The sequence below is a fragment of the Pinus tabuliformis genome, chromosome 3_1 (genome assembly GCF_031772625.1).
Source record: "Pinus tabuliformis cultivar Carrire ecotype Pingquan chromosome 3_1, CPIR1, whole genome shotgun sequence".
Classification (NCBI taxonomy): domain Eukaryota; kingdom Viridiplantae; phylum Streptophyta; class Pinopsida; order Pinales; family Pinaceae; genus Pinus; species Pinus tabuliformis.
Genome location: NC_142301.1, coordinates 625,884,818 through 625,906,645, shown reverse-complemented (window position 1 = coordinate 625,906,645; position 21,828 = coordinate 625,884,818). Strand labels below are relative to the sequence as shown.

Sequence of the window (21,828 nt, the reverse complement as noted above, 5' to 3'; positions counted from 1 at the left end):
AAGCATGACAGGGGCCTCGTGATAAAATAATTTAAAATTTCACATAGGCGCAAGAGTTTAAACAATACACGAAGATAATTTATAAAACGAAATGAATAAATTTCATAGCACAGGGGACTGGCAATCTAGAGGTTTGGGGCCTTCAAAGTGCAAAGCCTGATTGATAAGCTTGAAGCCTATATGTGGGCCAGGGGCTAAGCTACCTTAGAGGGTTCGAGGTCTGAAGGGTCAAAATGCAGGAAGTGTGGGAGTAGTTTGAGGCCACAGTTTTACTGAAGATTTGTAAGCTTGTAATTTTTTATTTTATTTTGTGAAGGTGAGAAGATTGCAACAAACCTAGAGCAAGAGTGCTCAATTGGTTCGAGAGGAGAGAACCACAAAGATGCCGAAAGACTAAGCTCAGGAGAGAAGCTTGGTAAGGTATCTAGTAGCAGGGAGGACTTGCTATTGCAGAGGTTTGGTTGCAGCTCACAGAAGACCATGAAGGCAGTTCCACTGAAGAAGTGAAACAGTGGGTAGAATTGCTAAGGACAAGGAAATGCATATGACCAGGAGGTCATAAATTTTGTACCTCGGGAGTCTGATGCAGGAGCATCCGAGCACCTTAATGGAAAGAAAAACTAGAGAAAGAAGACACGTGGACAACCAGGCCAACCGTGAACTAAATTCAGTTAGTGAAAAAATTTCAGTTAAAACTGCCATGTATGTATAACTAGATATTAAGGAAGAATTCCTTCGTGCATCAAGAAGAAAAGAGAACCTGTGCATGTGAGAGAGTGAAAATAAGAGGATACAATGTAGTTGCGGGGGAATTCGGGATTAAGGCTGAGATGCCTTAAATTGTAACTAAGTTTGTAAATAATGGAAATGCGTCTTTGTGGATTTATGTCTCTGTATCTTTTGTTTGAATTGTTTGCCAGCGATTTGGGTTCTAGAATTTTAATGGAGGGGAATTGTACAGAGACAGAGAAGGGCAAGGAGATCTGAATACAGTGATTGAAATTCTATAATTAATTCAAAACAGAAACCAAAGGAAATTAAAATGAAATTAAAAACATAACTCGATGTCAAGTCCTAAATGCTAGAAATTAAAAGGAAATTAAAAGACTCAGGTACAATGACCTGTCAACCTGTCAACATGTAACCCGTGAGACAAACACATTTGTTTTGTTCACCCTGAGCTGGATGCTCCTGCGTCAGGCTCCCGGGGTAACAAAAATTCATGGCTTCGTTCCATGAGCTCCTCGACAGAATATCCTGCATGCTGTATCTGTGCCCTATCAAGCCATGAACTATCCTCAATGGGACGGTCCTTCCACTTGACAAGGTACTGAAGGTACTCTTTTCTGCGAGTTTGCTTGGCCACTTGTGTGTCGAGAATTCTCTCGATCTCAAGGGGCTAAGTCGAAGGCATTTTCCTCGTCCAAGAACCTCTTTCCGTCTGGGTGTCTCGTTCTGGCTATGCCGTACTATCGTCTTCGGGACTGGTAGTGTATGGAAACAAGTCTACCACGTTGAAGATAGGTGATATGCCTATTCCTGGGGGCAGCTATAATTCATAGGCATTCGCAGAATTTTGCAAGGGCCAATCTTTTTAAACTTCAACTTGTTGTACTCACCCCTAGGGAATCTTTCTTTGCGTAAATGTGCGAGAACGTCATCTCCCACATTAAACTGCACCTCCCACCATTTTAGATCTGCTTGTTGTTTATACCACTGACTGTTGTCCTGCAACTCATATTTTACCCGCTCATGTAGGTCATTCATCGCCTTGGCGAAATCTTCCCTGTCAGTACTCCTTCATTCTAGTTGTCCTAGGTCCCGTAGTTCATGCACTCCGCGAGGATGCATGCCATACAAGATCTGAAAAGGACTATATCTTGTGCTTCGATTCGGTGAATCGTTATAAGAGAATTCCACCTGGGCAAGTACACGATCCCACATCCGGGAATTTTCTCCAATAAAGCTCCGTAGCAGGTTTCCCAAACTCTTGTTCACCACCTCTATTTGTCCATCGGTCTACGGGTCATAAGCAGAGCTGAAATTTAGTTGTGTGTCCAACTTCTTCCAAAAGGTGTGCAAAAAATGTCTTGTAAATTTCACGTCCTTGTTAGAAACATTGGACTTAGGTAGGTCGTGCAGCCTAACTATCTCCATGAAAAACAAGTGTGCTATGTGAGTGACATCACTGGTTTTCTTACAAGGGATGAAATGTGTCATCTTTGAGAACCGGTCCACTACTACCATCACAGAATCGTAATCCCGTTGCATTCTTGGTATACCCAAGACAAAGTCTAAGCTGACTAAGTCCCACAGTCTACCCGAAATAGGAAATGGCATGTAGAGTCCCATATTTTGACTATGTCCTTTCGCCAACTGACACACTTTACACCTAGTTACAAATCGCTGCACATCCCTTCGCATCTTTGGCCAGTAATAAAAGTGACTGAGCTGATGTAAGGTCTTATCAATGCTAAAATTTCCGGCAAGACCTCCGTTGTGCTTCTCTTGAATGATGTTCTCCCTCATTGAATAGTCGGGAATACATAGCTGTCCTCCTTTAAATAACAGTTTCTCCTGTAAGTTATAGTCCAGCCATGGACTATTATTCCTCAACAAAGGATTCTGGTAGGCTTCATAAGCCTCCTTGAAATCCACATCCGTCTGATACAAGTCTTTCAAGTGTTCAAAACCCAACACTTGTATCGTGCTCTCCTATAAGAGAAAAGCTCTCCTGCTCAACGCATCTGCTACCTTGTTGGCTTGTCCACTAATATGCTTCAATACAAATGTGAAGCTTTGCAATTACTCAACCCACTTTGCATGCTTGTGGTTCAGCTTATGCTGCTGCATAATGTACTGCAATGCAGAATTATTAGAAAACAAAAAAAATTCATTACCGAGCAAATAGTGTCTCCAATGCTTCAATGCTTGGACGACAACATAGAACTCCTTGTCGTAAGACGAGTACTTCTGCCTGCTTTCGTTCAATTTTTCACTAAAATAAGCAATCGGTTTGTCTTCCTGGCTGAGTACGGCCCCAATGGCTATACCACTAGCATCACAACGAACTTGGAATAGTTTGTTAAAATTAGGCAACCTCAAAATCAGTCTTTCAGTGATCTTCTTCTTCAAGGTCTGGAAGCTTTTCTCTGCCGCTTCAGTCCAACAGAAAGGCTGACTTGCCTTTTTTATTGTGTCCAACATAGGTGTGCAGATCTCACTAAAATTCCTTATGAACTTACGATAGAAACTTGCCAACCCATGAAAACTACGAACTTCGAACAGACTTTTTGGGGATGGCCAGCTAATGATAGCTGCAATCTTTTCTGGGTCCATTTTCAGCTCATTTTCTGCAATTACAAAACCCAAATAAATCAATTCCCTCTGAAGAAAAGAACATTTTTTTTCAGATTTATCAGCAACTTGTTTTGCTATAACTTCTCCATCACACTTCGAACGTGTCAAAAATGTTCTTCTCTGGTTTTAATGAAAATTAGTATATCATCAAGATATACAATAACGAACTTTCCAATGAATTCTTTCAACATCTCATTCATCAATCACATAGAAGTACTAGGGGAATTGCTTAACCCGAATGGCATCACCAGCCACTCATACATACCTTCATTGGTTTGGAAAGTTGTTTTCCATTTGTCCCCTTCTCTGATTCTAATATGGTGGTATCCAATCTTCAGATCGATTTTCTAGAAATACGCTGCCCCACTTAAGCACTCCATCATGTCATCCATTCGTGGCAATGGGAACCTGTACCTGATGGTAATCTTATTGATGGCTCTCAAATCTGTGCACATTCGCCACTCTCCTCCTTTCATGGGAGCTAAAACTGTCGGAACTGCAAAGGGACTTAAACTCTCCCTTATCAGCCCCTTATCCAACAATTCCTGTACCTATTTTCTAATCTCCTCATTGTCCTTAGGACTCATGCAGTACGCTGCCTTGTTCGGTAAACTAGCTCCGGGTTAAAAGTCTATGTGATGACTGATACTTCTCTTAGGAGGCAATTTATCCGAAAAATCATCCACCACAATGTCGTTGAACTCCTACAACATGTCCTGAATTTCTTCAGGCAAATCTGCAATTTCAGTGTGTAACACCATTGTTCTTGGCCTCCTCACAACAACGTATTTTATCTCGCTTTCTTTGATCTATTTCAAAATTCCTTTCCTCCCACCAGCAACGCTTTGACTCCACTAGTTTCTGTTGTCTCCTCCTCCTTGATGGGTACAAGCGTGTGCTTAATCCCATCCTTGACAAACTTGTAACAGTTTTTCTTTCCATCATGTACTACCTTTCTGTTATACTACCATGGCCTTCCTAGCAGTATGTGACATATGTCCATAGGCATAATATCACAAATAACCTTGTCCTTGTTTCTGCCAATATGGAACTTGACTTCACACTGTTCGTCAACCAACAGTTGATGGCCTTTCTGCAGCCACGATACCTTATATGGGGTGGGGTGCTTCAACCGTTTCAAACCAAACTTCTCCACCATCTCCGTGGCAACTAGATTATCCGTGCTCCCACTGTCGATAATCAGCTTGTTGCATTTTCCGTGTGATTTATAGACTGTCCAGAACAATGCCTTTCTTTGGGTTTGGTCGGACTTGATGGGGACGAGATTTTGGGGTGAACCAAAAATCCCATTTCCCCAATAAATTGCTCTGGAGGCCTATGGGTTATGGGCCCATGAAGCCTATCGGAGACCCTCTCAATCCCTTCTCCCATTCAGAAGACTGCTGAGGCACCATTGTTACACTTATTTATCGTGCCAGCTCTTGTAAACAAAAGCATCTTCTTTAATACCTCCCTTAACCATCTTGTTTTGAATATTTGTATACCTCTTCTTCATGCTCCTCACCTTTTCGTACAGCTGGGTCTCAATCTCTTCAGAAGCAGCAGTTTCAGGCTGCATTTCACCAGCGCCAACAAATTGAAGCCCATCACCAGCAGCAGCAACAGAACCATGGGAATAGAGTTTACCAGGCTTCTTCTCTCGCCGTATGTATTCTTCGATCTGACTGGTTCTATGACTGTGGTTTATCAAGTTGCCGCCATCTGGGAACTCGACGTTCGGCCTCAACTCGTCGGCTAAACGGTGGTAAGTCTGCTCTCTATGCTTTAGATGTTCAGTTGGTTTTTCTGGTTGTACTAAGGGTCTTGCTCCTCTGTTAGTAGGGCTCCCTTGCTAGCTGGTGACCAGTCAAAACCTTCCTTCAGTTCGACGCTGCTCTTCTGGTAAGCAAAAGCTCACAAACCCTCTCTGCACATTACTCCATTTCAGGGTTTCAAAGGTTCCACGGTTCTAACTTCTGGTTGTTGTCTTTGCAGGTGGCTTGTCGAGCACTCTAGGTGTGGACTCCGGTTTGGCTATTGCTTGCTCAAATGGGTAGGGTCTTTTCTTATTATCTCTTGTCAACAATTGGGGTTTCTAGGGTCTGAGCCTCGGCTCTCCTATCAGTCGTTTCTGGTTCAACTTTGTCAATAGCTTTGAGATGGGTACTCTCTGTCAGGTCTTCTCTAGGTGTAGCATTCACAGTTAGTTTTCTTGTTTTTCGGTACTGGGGTTTTGAACCCAGTCCCCTTGTTGAACATGCAATGTATTTTGTATATTTTGGGACTATAAATGATTCAAAAATTTGTATAATTCTTCTTGTGTTATTTTCGTAAAGAAATTACAATGTTTCAGTTGGAATGGTACCTGGTAAATTCTGTAATGGTTTTGTTCTTGTATGAAACCCTTCGTATGCTCTAGTGACTTCTTTTGCCTAAAATGCTCAGCGTGTTCTGCAACTGTAGCTCTTTATTGTTGCTAGGTGCCTTTGGTATTTGACCGTAGCCTCGTTCATAGATTCGATGTGGTCACTTCCACCTGCTCTCGGCTTCATTAATTCTATTGTTTCTTTGATGCCTGTAGAAAACGATTATATTGCCAGTTCTTGCTACTGTTTGTAAATGCATTCAATTTATCATGAATGGAAAGAAAGAAAGAAAGTACTTAGTTACGAATGGACTCAGATGATCCTGAAAAAAAACTCTTGTATAATTTTATTTTCTTTTTTTGCTATGATGGAAAATCAACCCGGCAAATGTCTCAGTTGTTCCTTTTTGTATGATTTGTTGAACAGTTGTAGAAACTGTCAACAGTTACAAGTAGTTACATTGGATAACTGTTAATGTCTGTTCACCTAATTCTATAATTAATTCAAAACAGAAACTAAAGGAAATTAAAATGAAATTAAAAACATAACTTGCTGTCAAGTCCTAAATGCTAGAAATTAAAAGGAAATTAAAAGACTCAGGTACAATGACCTGTCAACCTGTCAACATGTAACCCGTGAGACAAACACGTTCGTTTTGTTCACCCTGAGCTAGATGCTCCTGCATAAAAAACAAAATGAATGAATTTCATAGCACGGGGGACTGGCAATCTAGAGGTTTGGGGCCTTCAGAGTGCAAAGCCTGATTGATAAGCTTGAAGCCTATATGTGGGCCAGGGGCTAAGCTACCTTAGAGGGCTGGAGGTCTGAAGGGTCAAAATGCGGGAAGTTTCGGAGTAGTTTGGGGCCCAAATGTGGGCCCACATTCAAGCTAGTTTAGGGTTCGAGTTAGTTTGGAGGGAGGGTGTTTAGGGTTTGGGGGTTTGATGTGGTTGGAAAGTGCATTTTATCTATGGGCTTAGCCTCATGAATTTTCTTTATAACATGATTTCGCTACAAATCACTTTAGGTTTCAAACAAGTAGGGACTGTTAAAGAAGTAATTTGGTGCCACATGGGCACAATAAATATATGTTGGCATAGAAAGGTGATGTGGGCTACCCAGGGTGGGGTGGGGTTGCCACATAGGCATCACATGGGGCCACATTGTAGTTCCTAGTTTATGTGGCAAGGGTTTATGGGCTAAATGTTAAATGGCTATAAATTTTGATCTAGGAGTCAGATTTCGATAAAATTTATATCATCGTCAAGCTCTCGACAAGGCGAACACGATGGTAGTATTTATTCTAATTTTTAATAAGTCAAGAAAAGAGAACATTTGTGACCCCATTTCCATGATGAGACTATGGAGGTTGTGTTAAATGAAAGTAACACCTTCCACTGCCCGAGAATAATCCAAGGGGATGGGAGGTAGGGCTACAATTCACATATCAATGTAACTAGCATATATCCATCTTAATTCCATATCTACCAAATGCTGAGAGGGATCAAAGCTCTTTTCACTCCAGAAGAGGTTTGCATCTCAAGACATTTAATCCCACTTGGCCCTTTGTACACATTACAACTAATATGTCATGAAAAAACACCATTAGTTTACACTCACCCTATAATAATACTGAATATCCAGATATCAATATAATCATCCTATATACATCTTAACTCTAGATCTACCAAGCACCGAGAGGGACCAAATCTCTTTTCACTTTGAAAGAGGTTTTCATATCCAAACATTTGATCCCTCTCAGACCTTGGTAGATCTAGAGTTAAGATGGATCTAGATTTTCTTAATCATTAATTATAATTATAATTATTAATTTTATTATATTTTTATTTTTATATAATTTGACCGAACCAGAATATTTTATTGATAATTATAATGATTAATTAATTATGCCATAAGGTGTTCCCTTTGAGATGAACTCCCCTCCATTCCCTCCTGTCATAACTTCAACCTATCCAATCAATCATTAGATGATTGGAGTCTCTCCCACTGTTGATTTAAAATGTCAAATTTTGGTCATCTTTTGTGTTGTTGGTTTAACATGCCAAATTTTGGCCATGTTTCCAGAACCTGACATAAGTGAGTTTCAAGGTTTCCCGATGTGGGTGTTTGTATACATGTTGAGCATGCATCATACCATGTGATTACCATGGTTAATCTAAGTCATGCAGTTGTAACTTCAATACTAGACTCCAGATCAAAATGACTATGGACGATAGAACCAAAGGATGGTACATGCTTTTGTAGGTATTTGGGAGGCTAGACGGGAAAATCCTAGCCAAGGCCGCCTCCGTCTCGCGCCTCTGGGCCATCCAAGAGGAGTTGTGGAAGGACCTCTTTCTTACAAAGTGGGTTCAATTTTAGTTATTTCTACGAAATCTGATAGGGTTTTCGTTCTTGACCTTTATGGTTTCGACCAACAGATGTTAGGGTTTTAACGTTATGATTTTTAATGTTTCAGGTTGCTTGTAAGTCTGCTCCCAACACTCGTGGTATGAAGAAGCCACATAGATATCATCCCAGAATTGTTGCTCTTCGGTAAGTGGTTTTGTCGGTTATGGGAGATCATGATATTTGTCACTGGTATAATTTATTTTTAAATGATTTTAATCATTGATAATTTTTGGATTTTGAAATTGCATGAGATCCTATTATAGATGTAAATATCCTCTGAAAACACTTTTGCAATAGGTGTGGCAAATGAGAAAGATATTGGGATGGTCTAGCTCTGCATGGAAGTGTGTGGACACCTTGGGTCGATGAATTTGAAGCAATCTCACAACTGTATACAAATCAAATATTATTCAATGGTATTGGGCATAACATACACCAGTCAACTTCGCTGGCATTGCCTTTTAGGTGTAAAAATGGATTTGTTTATGATAGAGGGGGTATGGATTGATGGACTTGATGAGAATTTATGTCCATTGAACATGAGGTCACACTCTACTCTTAGTCTTAATGCTCACGGTTTCTTTATCCAGGTTTGATTTTCCTACTGAGACCAAGGTGATTTAGACCATCTTAAAATTAGTCCATCTTGATTTTACTTATAACTGTGCTCCTTTGTATTTAGCGCAAGTATCCTCCACTTTCCCAAAGCGGCATGCATCAACTCCACATCTTCGTCTTTATGCTGGAAGTTCTCCATGTGTTATATAGTATCTTAATTGTCGTGCTAGCAAGATATTGTTCTCCTTTGTATTTAGCACAAGTATCCTCCACTTTCCCAAAGCGGCATGCATCAACTCCACATCTTCGTCTTTATGCTGGAAGTTCTCCATGTGTTATATAGTATCTTAATTGTCGTGCTAGCAAGATCAAAGATAAGTGGAAATGGAGATCAATTATTTTCTCCAACAATGCTTAGTTGAATATTTTTGTTGGGTTTTACTTTTTTAATCTCTGCATGCAATTATATCCTCTACTAGTACTGAGATCTACATGTCTTGTTGATGCCTATACGAGGCGTTGGAAAGAGTGGGAAAGGGAATCACAAACTTTGGATTATATGTTTTCAAATGGTGAGTTCTTTTAGTTCTTTTCCCTTAGCTGGGTTGGTGTGGTATCATAGTAAATTCAGCCTTCGGATACTCTTTAAGTTGAAAAGTAATAACTAGTTTGCAACCTACAAATTTGAAATGGGATATACTGTGTTAGTTATAGGCTTATTGGGTAATGTTTTTGAGTTCAAATATAGAAGATTGAAAGGGCACAAAATGAATCATTAGGGTTGGGTAACCTTTTGAGTGTGTTAAGAAAATTATATATTGAGGGTTTCGTTTTCTTTTTTGGTCCAAACAGATCCTGCAAGATTCAAATTAACCCATGAAATTCCATTTGTAAAGGGTCATATGACTTTATGCATTATCTGCAATTCTTCGTTGTGGGCTTTTGCTGTAATTTTCTTGCTTCTTAATGTGTATGGTAAGTCTTCAACACTTATCTATGTTATTTTTAATTGTGTTATTTTGTATATATTTAATATCAATATTGCTTCTTTGGCTTAGCACTAGTTGATTCTTTGGCAGCTTTAATATGTAGAAGGAGAATATTGACAGAGACCATATTACGAATCTGATAAGGCCTACATTGGATTGCCTGTGTTTGTGTCTACGGTTGTTGTGCAGTTTCTATGTAGCTACATCACATTCACACAAAGATCGACATAGATTTTCAGCACACATACTTTTCTTTAATGTAAGAAAGATCAATATTGAATTAAAAACAAAACAACGATGCTTTTGTTTGAGAAAAGTTTAATACTTCGCAGGTTTTCTATGCTTGTGATATTAGTATATATTATTATTAAAGTGGTTTCAGAATTTTACTTTATACTGGTTGGTAAGAGTGTGATGTAGTGCTAAATATTTACATTAAATCTAAACTAAAAATATTAATAGTATTTTGTATTCATTTAATTTAAATGGTCATTATGATAATTTAAATTAAATATTTATAGGCAAAAATTTAAAATATTAATGAAATAAGTTTTGGAACCTGTGTTACGATTTTAAGGCCTCCATCAGAAGCAAATAGACCCTCTTTTCTCATCATGTTTACAATCATGGTTGTAAACCTCTGCATCTCTATCTGCACCCACAAATATAGTGGCAAATTTATATCTGAAATTTGAAGAAATTAAAATAATGACGATTGCCGTGATAAAATTATGAAATATATCCATACCTTAAATGGGATGTTATCTTCTCGAAAAATTTCCGCGGGATATCATGGAGCCAATACGGATATCCACTGCAACATATAAAATATTTTTCAGGCCGAAAAAAACTATATTTCATTTATATCAGTAATATAAACATTGACAAATTATCAACTCCTCATGACTTTGAAAAGAAGAAACATATAAGATGTTTTACCCCAAGGCACATGCCAGGAATAAAACACGAAAATGTTCCACATATATTTGTCTAAAACCTCCCATTGAACAACATAGTCCAAAACCACCCAATAAACAACGTCTTGACTAAACTCCTAATTAAACCAGGAAAGCTATGGCGAAAAACACAGCCCATAGCAAAGCACAAAACCCCAAAAAAGAAAACAAGATCTGGCATACAACGTCCATCGACTGAGGATTGAAAGCACAACCTGCGATCACTAGAACAACATAATTAGCGAAAGGAAACCTTCATCAACCTGAAATATTGTCAGAGTTTTGAAACAAAACCAGAGAAAGAAAGAGAGGCTAGGATCAAAACAAGGATTAGAAATCAGGAGGAAGAAAGTCCTGAATGGAGATAACGTTGCCCTCAAAAGAAACCTGCAAGAACCATAAACCTGGGGCCACCCGGAGACCTTTTTTGGATAAGACATCTGCAACATGATTAAGATCCCTCTTGATATGACAAATGGACACCCCCTTTGATCTATTCCAAAAAAAATTAATCCTCTCAATCCAACCCAAGAGCTGCAGATTTCTAATAAAGTTCTTACCACAGAGACTATCTACCAAGACCTTTGAATCACCAAAGATGGAAACACCCTGAAGATTGAGAAAAAGGCAAAAATGCAGGAGACCAGCAAGGGCCATTGCTTCCGCCTTACTGTTTGAGCCACTGCCTCCATTCCAGAACAGCTGAAAATTACATGTTTCATTTACCACAATATAAACCCCGCAGCCACATTGGCCCTCCTGCTCAGCCCCATCGAAGAAGGCTCTCGGCATGACAGATAGGTCCTGCTGAATCCCACATTCTTTTTGGAGAGGCATCTTAGGAGGACTTTGCGGGATTGATTCAAAAATAGAAGAGATGGAGGAAAGAATTTCCATGTGCTGGGGGATCTTACCATTGAAGACAACCTTATTGCGCCATTTCCATATGCACCATACCGTAATGATGAAGATTGATCTCCATGATTTCTTTTGAAGACAGCACCATAAGAATGCATCAATCGTCGAAGAATGAGGTAGGAGCTGGACACCATGGGCATGCTCCAAATTCCACCATAAAAGACGAGTCTTCTTGCAGGCAAAGAAAAGGTGGAAATTGGATTCTTCTTCAGCCCAACAGATGGGACAAACACCCGGCCCCTGCCAACCTCGCTTCCTTAAGTTATCCCAAGTAAGATTCCTGTTGTGAAATGCCAGCCAAGAAAACAAAATCATCTTTAAGGGGCAGCCTGTTTTCCATAGAATGGACAGAAAGGGGGGATTGAGCAGCGTAGGAACTTTTCTTATCAAGTCTTTATAAACATCCTTAACTTGGACCTGATATAAAACCTTAGAACTTCTCCAGGTGAGACTATCATGTTCCTTTGAACGAAAGATTCCATAGTTCCTGAGTCGAAGTTTAATTTTGTCCCATTGTGAGGCAATGTCTGTTGGCATCTGCATATGTTCAGCTTCCTTCCATTGGGGAATGGGACCGTTCCATTCTGCAATGAGATTTTCCCAGTAAAAAATACCATGTCTGTGGAGAAAGTTTAGCAGAGGCATTTGTATCTCAATCACATCAGAACCGCTTATAAAGCAGTCTTTTCCAATGAGAATATTTTTACCTGATTGAAAATGCCAGGATAAATTTTCCAGAAAATACATGCCAATTTTCCATAAGCTTTGCCATATAGGCGATCCTCTTGGAGAGCCCAGTTGCTTTCTCCTGAGCCAATGTGCCAGGCTCCTCCTTCTTAGGTATTTGCCTCGAATAATGTAACTCCACAGCCCATCCTCAAACACTCCTCTCCATAGCGTCCTGCACAGTAATGCCTTGCCGAAAGATTTCAAATCTAAAAGGCCCCAGCCTCCGAGTTTCTTTGGTTTGGATAAATTGGCTAAGGAAGATAGATGATATTTTTTTTTCGCTGCACGGTCTCCCCAAATAAAGCTCGCCGTGAGCTTATTCATTGCCGAAATTATGCTTGCTGGGATGGCATATAAATGAGCCCAATATACCATCATCTGATTTAACACCGACTGGGCAAGGATCACTCTGCCTCCAAGAGAAAGATATCTGTACTGCCAGCCGGAAATTCTCTTATGGTATTTGTCTAAGATCCAACCCCAGTCCTCCTTTTTGTACCCTGCGGCTTTTAGCTGAAAGCCCAAGTATTTCAGCCCACGCCCGATAGGATGGGCATTGATTCCAAACAACTCCGACAGCCAATCGATCATCTCCTGGCTCGAGTTGTTGTGAAAAAAGGCAGACTTTTCAGAATTGATCTTGAGACCTGTTGCTTTTTGAAAATTATCCAAGATGACGAAGAAGCATGCCCAAGTAATCTTGCATAGCATTCCGAATAATATGATATCATCAACAAACAGGTTGTGAGATATCGAGATTCCTCTGCAAACTTTAAGCGGAAAAGCTCTGGATTCTTCAACAGCTTTATTTATGTGGAGACTAAGAGTATTCATTGCCAAAATGAATAACAGAGGCGATAAGGGGCATCCTTGTCGGAGCCCTCTGGATGCAGAGAAGAAAGGGGAGGGGATTCCATTTATGATCACCGAGAAATTCACCATCTCGACACACGCCATTATCCAGTTTGTCATACCAGTATTTAGGCCGATTTTTACCAATAAGCATCTGAGGAATCCCCAATCTAGGCAATCGTATGCCTTTTGGAGATCAATCTTAAGGATGGCTGCATTCCTTTTCCTTTTCTGTATAGTAAATAGTCCTTCCTGGGTGCTTGCCACTGCATCCTGTATATTCCTCCCTTTTAGAAATGCATGCTGTTCTGATGAGATATGCGTAGATAAGTAATCTTTTATCCTTTCTGCGATTATTTTCGCAATAATTTTATAAGATATGTTGCATAAAGAGATCGGTCGGTAATCCATAAAAGACTCAGCTTCATCTTTCTTTGGGATGAGTGCGATATTGGTGGATGCAACTTTAGAGTTTATACTGCCCGCTATTCTTGAACCCTCAACCATTTTTAGCAAATCACCTTTGAACAGGTCAAAGAAATGGATATAGAACTCTATTGTCCAGCCGTCCGGCCCTGGACATTTATCAGCTTTAAATGATTTCATAATCCCAAGCAGCTCTTCCTCAGAGATTTTTTGGAAGACTTTATCATTTGCTTCTTCATCAAACATCTTTGGGAAGATTTCGATACCCCACAAGATATCTTTAAAGTTGCATACTTCAGACCTTTGAAATTGCTTCCCAAAGAAACTTACTGCCTCATTTGTTATATCATTCTGAGAATAAATAAGCTGACCATTGCCATTTCTTATCTTCCAAATGGTATTTTTTTCTCTCCTTGCATTTGCGAACTTATGAAAGAACTTTGTATTTCTATCCCCTTGTTTAATCCAAGTCACTCTGCTTTTTAGCCGCCAGTAGGATTCCTCTTGTTCCATGATTTTGATTTTCTTTTTTTGCAGCTCCTTTATGAGGCATCTCGACTCCAATGACAGACTCTGAGAAGCAAAAGCCTTTGATGCCTTATCTAAAGCCTCTTGGATACTTCTTAATTCTTTTCTATTTGATTGCCTTTTCTCATATTGCCAATTTTTCACAATTCTCCTCAGGTAATCCATTTTGTCCTTAAAGGTCATCAAGAGCGTGGAAGGACTTTTGTTTTTTGTCAGCTCAGACCATGATTTTTTAATGAGATCATTAAATAATTTCACAAAGAAAAGATGAAAGATATATGGAGTGGAAATATGTGAGTTTTTGTGTTTATATTTTTAAATAAAATAAATTAAAATTGGTTTATGAGATTTTGGATAAACAGTGATGAGATGTTTTTGTTGAAATATTTTTTGATGTGAGGTGATAAAGTACTCTGTTAAAACACTTTTTGGTGTGAAATTACTAATTCAATTCCCTACTCCAATAAAAATAATATATTAAATATGATTAAAATATAATCTTATTCAACTTTAAAAGATGATATAATTTTATTTTACTATATTAAAATATAATTCAATTTTTATAATATATTCCATGCAAATATACATAATACATATGTCAAAAACGTACTTACCCGAAATTCCATTCAGATTCAATATATGGTCCAATTCCAAGACTTACGTATACTCCTTTAGAGTGTATCAACTTCACAAAGGCGACCAAGTCAAATCTCCCTGAAAAATTAAAATTGTGACAGAGACAAGAACATTAGATTTATGAGATTATAGAGTTGAGCTTTGAAATACAATTCGAAATTTTAATTAAAATTAATTTTGGATTATCTGTATGGGAATTTGATAAGGTATGATGTTTTGAATTTCAATTCATTCCATGAAATTTATAAATTTTAATAAAATTAAAATTTATAGAGGTTTTTATGAGTTTTGTTTGATATTTTATGAAAAATTATTGGAAAATAAGATTTAAGTTATTAAATTTATATAGATGGGATGTGTGGATGGTTTTTCAATATTTGATTTTTAGTATTTTTATTTTGAATTTGTTTATGTATTTAAAAATGGATTTCAAGTAATAAAAAATAGTAATTTTAAATATGACTAGGTTGAAATGTTAACCATTTTTTTCATATAAAAGAATATGAAAAATGTTTTGTATAATTTTTCTATATTTTTTTTTCTTAACTAGAATCTACAAAAACCTCTAATAATCTGACTTTTCAATTTTAAAGGTGACTAGGTTGAAATTTTAATTTTTTTTTTCATATAAAAGAATATGAAAAAGGTCTTATATGTTTTTTTTCTTGATTAGAATCTGGCGCTACAATTTTAGATGAGATTATGGCATTTTATTGTTTAGAACATGTTTTTGAATGTATAAATAGATTTAGGTGTCTTGAAAAATCCTTAAAGCACCAACTACATAGTTTATACCTTTACATCACACTTCCACTTTATTCCCTTCTGATAGAGGTCAATCTATTCCATGTTCATTGAAAAAACAAATCAATTTGGGTATTTGAAAGGATCGATTGAACTTGAGAACATGTTGAGTTATATTAATACAAAATGGACGAGTTACATCATGAAATATTCACTTATATTGTATTCACCTTGTTTACTTTGTATATAAGATAGGTTACTCAGGTTCTACACTGTGATACTTAAACTTCTTAGCACTTGTACTTATAGAGTTAGAGGTAAGGTGTCATTTAAGAATGAAACACTCTAATGAGGCAATTTTTTATTCCACTTATGAGTAGAATTTATGGTTGATTTGTTTGAAATCTAGTTAGATATTGAGAAAATATTAGTTTTAAATTGTTTTGGCTACACAATCCTAGCACCCTAGGATTTTCCACGACATTGAATCAATTTTTGCATTCAAAATACAATTTAAATAATGGAACATTGTGATCTCAAAGCACCCTAGCATTTTCCATGACATTGAATCAATTTTTGCATTCAAAAATAAAATTTAAATAATCGAACATTATGATCTCAACAAAAAGTGTGTAGCCAGATTCCAACAATAATAACAAAAAAGTCACCTCTTTAGAGAATAGAATTAGTTAATCTCATAGTAGACAAATTTATCTAGAGATAGAAAAACACTGGAGTTTAAAATTTAATTTTCTTTATCTTTTATACAACACTTATCACTCTATTGAGAGCTCCAGGTAAAACCTCGAAGGATTTTCAAATAAAAAGTTTGACCGCTCTAAAACATGCTTCCTTTTTTTTGTTCAATTAGTCTTGAGCTTTCTGGAAAAGCAGAAGAAATAGACATGATGATTCTTTTTTGAAATTATTTTAATCCTATTTCTCAGTATGTCCCTGTCTGTTGATAGATAGATAGAGAACATCCATTTTTGGGCCATTTTATTTTATTTTTGGTATGTACAATTTTGTTTTTGAATGTATAAATAGATTCTAGTGTCTCAAAAAATCTTTGAAGCACCAACTACAGAGTTTATGCCCTTACATCAAACTTCCACTTTATGCTCTTATGACACAAGTTAGTTTATTCCATGTCCATTGAAAACATAAATTGATTTGGGTATTTGACATGATCAATTGAACTTAAGAATTGAGATTAAGAATATGATGAGTTATATTAATGCAAAATGGAAGAGTTACATCATTCAATCTTCACTTCTATTGTATTCACCTTGTTTACTTTGTATAGAAGATAGGTTACTCACATTGTACACTATGATACTTAAATTTATTATCACTTGTACTTATAAAGTTAAAGGTAAGGTGTCACTTCAGAATGCAGCAGTTTAATGAGGCAATTTTTTGGTCCATTTATGGGTAAAATTTATGGTAGATTTTTTCTGAAATTGAGTCAGGAATTGAGAAAATCTTAGTTTTAAATTGTTTTGTTTGCACAATCTTAGTGCCCTAGGATTTTCTAGGACATTGAATCTATTTCTTCATTCAAAAATAAAATTTAAAGAATGGAACATTGTGATCTCAACAAGAAGTGTGTCCCTAGATTCCAACAATAATAATAAAAAATTATCTCTTTAAACAATAAAAGGCAAATTTATCCAGATAGAAAAAAGTGGAGTCTAAAATTTAATTTGCTTTATCTTTTATACAACAAGTGAGAGCTTCAGGTAAAGCCTTAGAGGATTTTCAAATAAAAAGTTTGACCACTCTAAATCATGCTTCCTTTTGTTTGTTCAATTATTTTTTGTGTAGTCTTGAGCTTTCCTAAAAAGTAGGAGAAATATACATGATGAATTTTTTTTTTTTTTTTTAATTATATTTCTTTGCATGTTCGTGTTTGTTAGTAGATATACAGAGAAGATCCATTTTTGGTCAATTGTTTTTTTATTCCAGTATATACAATTTTTATAGTGAACGTTTGGATTGTTCAAAAACATTCTGCTCTGGTTAAATAACATGTATAAAGGATTGTGTTTTTAAATATGATGGGATATTCTGACATCAAGAACACAAAATTTGAAGAAAAAAAACTAATGTGTTGAAAATATGGCAGTAAAATACTATGAAAGAAACAAAACGACATAGAAAGTTAAAGAATTCTTCCCCTGGATTCACAAGGAGATCAACTTTTTTTTTTTTCAGATTTCAAAGTGGGAAAAAAACTCCAATCCATGGTTCTTATCCATTTCATTTACTCCGCAGATACAAAATAGTGGGAGACATTGAAACTAATGCATCAGATTTGGAATTTGATGCATCTCTTGTTATCCTCCCCAACATAATAAACCTGTTTTGGTAACCAAGGCCCTTGAGGATACAAAGACTATGGAATAACTCACTTCAAAAGATATATACACAAACGGTGACAAGTGAATTGTAATTGTTTCAAATCTCATGCATATTCCATAAATTCTCATAGGGGTTTAAGTGTTGTGCCGATATGCTAGGCAGGGTTGGGGAATGGTTTGAGGGTAGGACTAGAGACAAAATTAAGGTTTTGTAAGGTTTTAAGAGAGAAAATGGTGAAATTAGGGTTTTTAAAGGGTTTACAAGCAGGACAAAATATGGAAGTAGGAATTGTGATGTCTTTTTGGATGTCAATAGAGCCGAGGGGAGTGATATTGAAAGGTTTCAAAATCATACTAGAATAGAAAGTAGAGTTTTTCAAGGGCATGTTTTAGAGAAAGATGTTGATCTCGATAAACATTGTTTGTTGCATAATATACAGTGGTTCGAGGCAGAAAGCAGGGTTTTTGAAAGTCTCAAGAACATGAATAGACTACAAGGTGGGATTTTAGAAAGGGAAATGGAGAGAGGATGGAAATTGTTAGTAGTGGGTTCCAACAACAAAATTAGGGGAGTTAAGTCATGGGAGGGGTGGATTTTAGAAATGGAAATGGAGAGAGGAGGGTAATTGTTAGTAATGAGTTCCAGTAGCAAAATTTGATGAAAAAATAAGACAAAGTGTGGTGTTCTATGGGATTTAAGTTGTGGGAAAAAATCACAATCAAGGATTTATAATACGACATAAATGGTAGAAGAAGCCATGCAAGCGCCATTGGCATCCATATGGTGTAGATTTTGGTGAAAAACATAGAAGAAAATTTAAGAGCAAGAGGAAAATATATGCCAATCTCTATAGGAGGTTTGAAGGACTAGAAAAATATGCAAGGAAGGATTTTGCAAGTTGTTGTAGTGCTTACAACCACCCTCCAAAATTTTTCCTTAGCTTCGTTTTGGAGCCTCCCTACCAACCATCCTTAGCAAAATGTCTTGCACTGTCAAGTACATAGGCTTCAGCTAAGTTTCAAAGGCTTGCTAGCCTGTGCATGTCTACTTGCTTGTTTCCCATCACAGGCTGCCATTCCGGACTTAGGAAAATTTCTAGCTAAGATGTTCACTCATAAAATTGCACAATTCTGGAGGGGAACCAGCCTTCCCTCCAAAAATTGTGCAATCTTGCTGGGCTCCAGAATTGCGCAATCTAGCCAGGCAGCGCTCCCTCAGAAAACTGAGCAATGTAGCCAGTCACTGGGCTTCAGCCCAGAAATTTCTCAATTCTAGGAGGGAATGACCTGCTGACCCCAAAAATTGTGTAATGCCCGAGGGACAGCCAACCCTGCTCAGCTCAGAAACTGCGCAAATCCCTTTCCTAGGTTTGCAGACTATTGCATGTGCCTTCAGGTTGTCTGGTTCCCTCCGGGACCGAGCAATCTTGATTTGCATGCATGGGCTTCTTTTTCCCTAAATAGCAAAAGCAACATGCAAAAAGCATACCTAAATTTTAGGGATCTATTTTTAGCAGCTAGAGGTTACATGCAAAGATCATTTTAGAAACTTCCCTCTAAGTGTCACTTTTTCCCAGATTTGTGGCATGCGCATCATAAGCCTCAAACTTATTTATTTAACGTTGCAAATCTCATTCCTTACATCGATCATGGAGCTTTGACATCCCACATTGCATCTAGGAGTCTTCGGCACATTCAACTCAGCTTTTTCAAGGTAAGTTTGTTTTTCACGTCATTTGTTGCTTTTCTGTTGCTTTGCTTCTTTCGCTTTGTACGAATGTTGTTTTCTTAGTTTTGTTGAATTCTCGCTGTCATTTTAATGTATATTATATTGTAGAAGGATCGTTTCAGTTTTTGTTTGCATCTCACTATTGTCACATGCATGACATTATTTTTTCACTAACGGTCATCGTTGCGACGTCTCATTTCACACACAAGCATTCATTCCCGTCTTCTGAATATTTCATTCACTGTTTGCATGAATGATCATTCATTCTTGCTTACATTCAGTCTCGCCATGCATTCAAACTTCTTCATGCTTTCAGTTGTCCGTCAGCAGGTCTGGGCTACCTTCGCCCGGACCTTGCCTCACCCAGATAGAAATGCACATTTCTCGAAGTGAAGGTTCTGCCTTCCCTCTAGAAATTGCACAAACCTAGCCATCACTGACCTCCATGCTTGCATTACACGATTTTGGGAGGCAGTTCTCTGCTGACCCAGAAAATTGCGAGATACGAAATTTTTGGGCATGCATGACCTTGCTGAATGAAATTGCGCATTGCGTAGTTTCAGCCCTTAGCAGGCAGACTGGACTGTGCATTGTGCACTTCCAACAATCAAGTAACCTCTTGACATCCTGGAATGTGCCTTGTGCAGTGTTGGCAGTCAGTCTCCCAACCTCTTAGTGAAAATTGCGCAATCTTTACTGCCAGTCACCCAGGTATGTTGTATGTCAATACTCAAATTTGTTTTTATTTTTAACTGACATATTTATTTCCATGAGTGTTGCTATGTCTCCAGTTATAACAGGTGTTCATCCGTCCCTCAGTAGTATAGGTACAATGGCCTCCAATAGAGCAGGGTCAAAGGACACCATTGGAAGTGAAATTGGAGATGCAGTTGAACAAGTGTCTATGGGTTTGCCCGTTTACGAAGACACCAAGATGGTCATAGACAGAGACATCAGGTTGAAATGGCAGGACATCAACGACACATTCTTAGGCACATTTGAGGAAGATATGGAAGACCACAGGGTCTATGTCAACATCCACAAGTCTGGCTTGTACCGGATTACATGCAGGTATCCCGTGTTTCCATGTGCGGAAATGATACATTAGATTGTCTCGCACACTAATCTTGAGATGATGATGTTGAATAGTGCCAGCAGGACAAAGATTGCTACCTTCAGGCAAAGGACTATTAGGAGATGTATCACTTTCCATAGCCAGTGATCACAATGTAGAAACCCTTCAGCACACGCAGCAACACAAACTCCAAAGATATCTTGAAGAGTTGGGTGAAAGAGCAATGCAAGTTCAGGACAACACCCAGCCTAGTTTACAAGATGAAGATATTGCAGAAGGCATATCAGTACTTAGTCATCTTTTCATGTTGCTTATAAGGCCAAGAAAACACAGAGACCTTCTAGCAGAGATGGGTGATTTCATTAGACCAACTGACCAGCGAAGGAAGGTCATGCAACTGGTCCAACATGTTGGCTCTCAGGTTGAAGGAACAAGTGACAGGAGCCCAACATCCGCCCAAAGGTTAGCAAGCACAGATATACATTTCCACATACATACTGGATGCAATTTGTGCTCGTCAGAAGTTCCCAAGATTGAAGTGGGCATGGAAACCTTCGAAAACCCTTGTGCACACTTATTGCAGATTATTCTCCGAATGCAGCTTCCGCGGAGTCATCACACAGTTTTCAGAACACTTTGTCGCATCGGTGTACAAAATGATATTTGAGCAGGATACACCTTGCATGTCGCAAGCAGTAATGGAGGCATTGATCGACATGGCAGATTGGTATGCCTCACCCCTTGGCACCTTCATATGGATTTATAGCGCGGAGAAGCCCCGCGTGTTTTACCAAAGTTTTCCATGCACAAGCTCGTCATGCAAGAAGTGTCGTATCACATCTCAACAGGATTGTTAACTAGACTGCACAGGAAGAACAAGGCACCTTGGCACACTCTTTCTTTGCAAATTTGTTTGTACGAGATACGGAATCTCAAGCATGTTGATGTCGAGACGGAAGATTTCAAAAGATTTACATTTGGCACCAAACGTTTCAATCCATACGACCCGCGTTGCTTTGTAAAGGACCATTGCGCGAGAGTGAAATTTCCTTGGATCCACAGGGCATGTCATTGGGTTGAGGAAGACCCATGGAAATATTGTCATAACTTCTTCAAGCTCAATGAACTGGTCGGCATAGTTTTGGAATGGTTAGCGAAACAACGTCAAGCAACATCTAGGAGAGCAC

At 38.1% G+C, this 21,828-nt stretch overlaps 1 protein-coding gene across 1 annotated transcript; it reads right to left on the bottom strand.

Annotated features, from left to right (window-relative positions):
- Window positions 1-4,783: 4,783 nt before the first annotated feature.
- LOC149188595 (uncharacterized) lies at window positions 4,784-14,259 on the bottom strand. The gene is made up of 2 exons (XM_089410005.1): window positions 11,202-14,259; window positions 4,784-5,115 (listed from the first exon to the last, which is right to left on the bottom strand). Exons 1-2 carry the CDS (start codon window positions 14,257-14,259, stop codon window positions 4,784-4,786), a joined length of 3,390 nt encoding a protein of 1,129 aa, XP_089266131.1.
- Window positions 14,260-21,828: the final 7,569 nt, after the last annotated feature.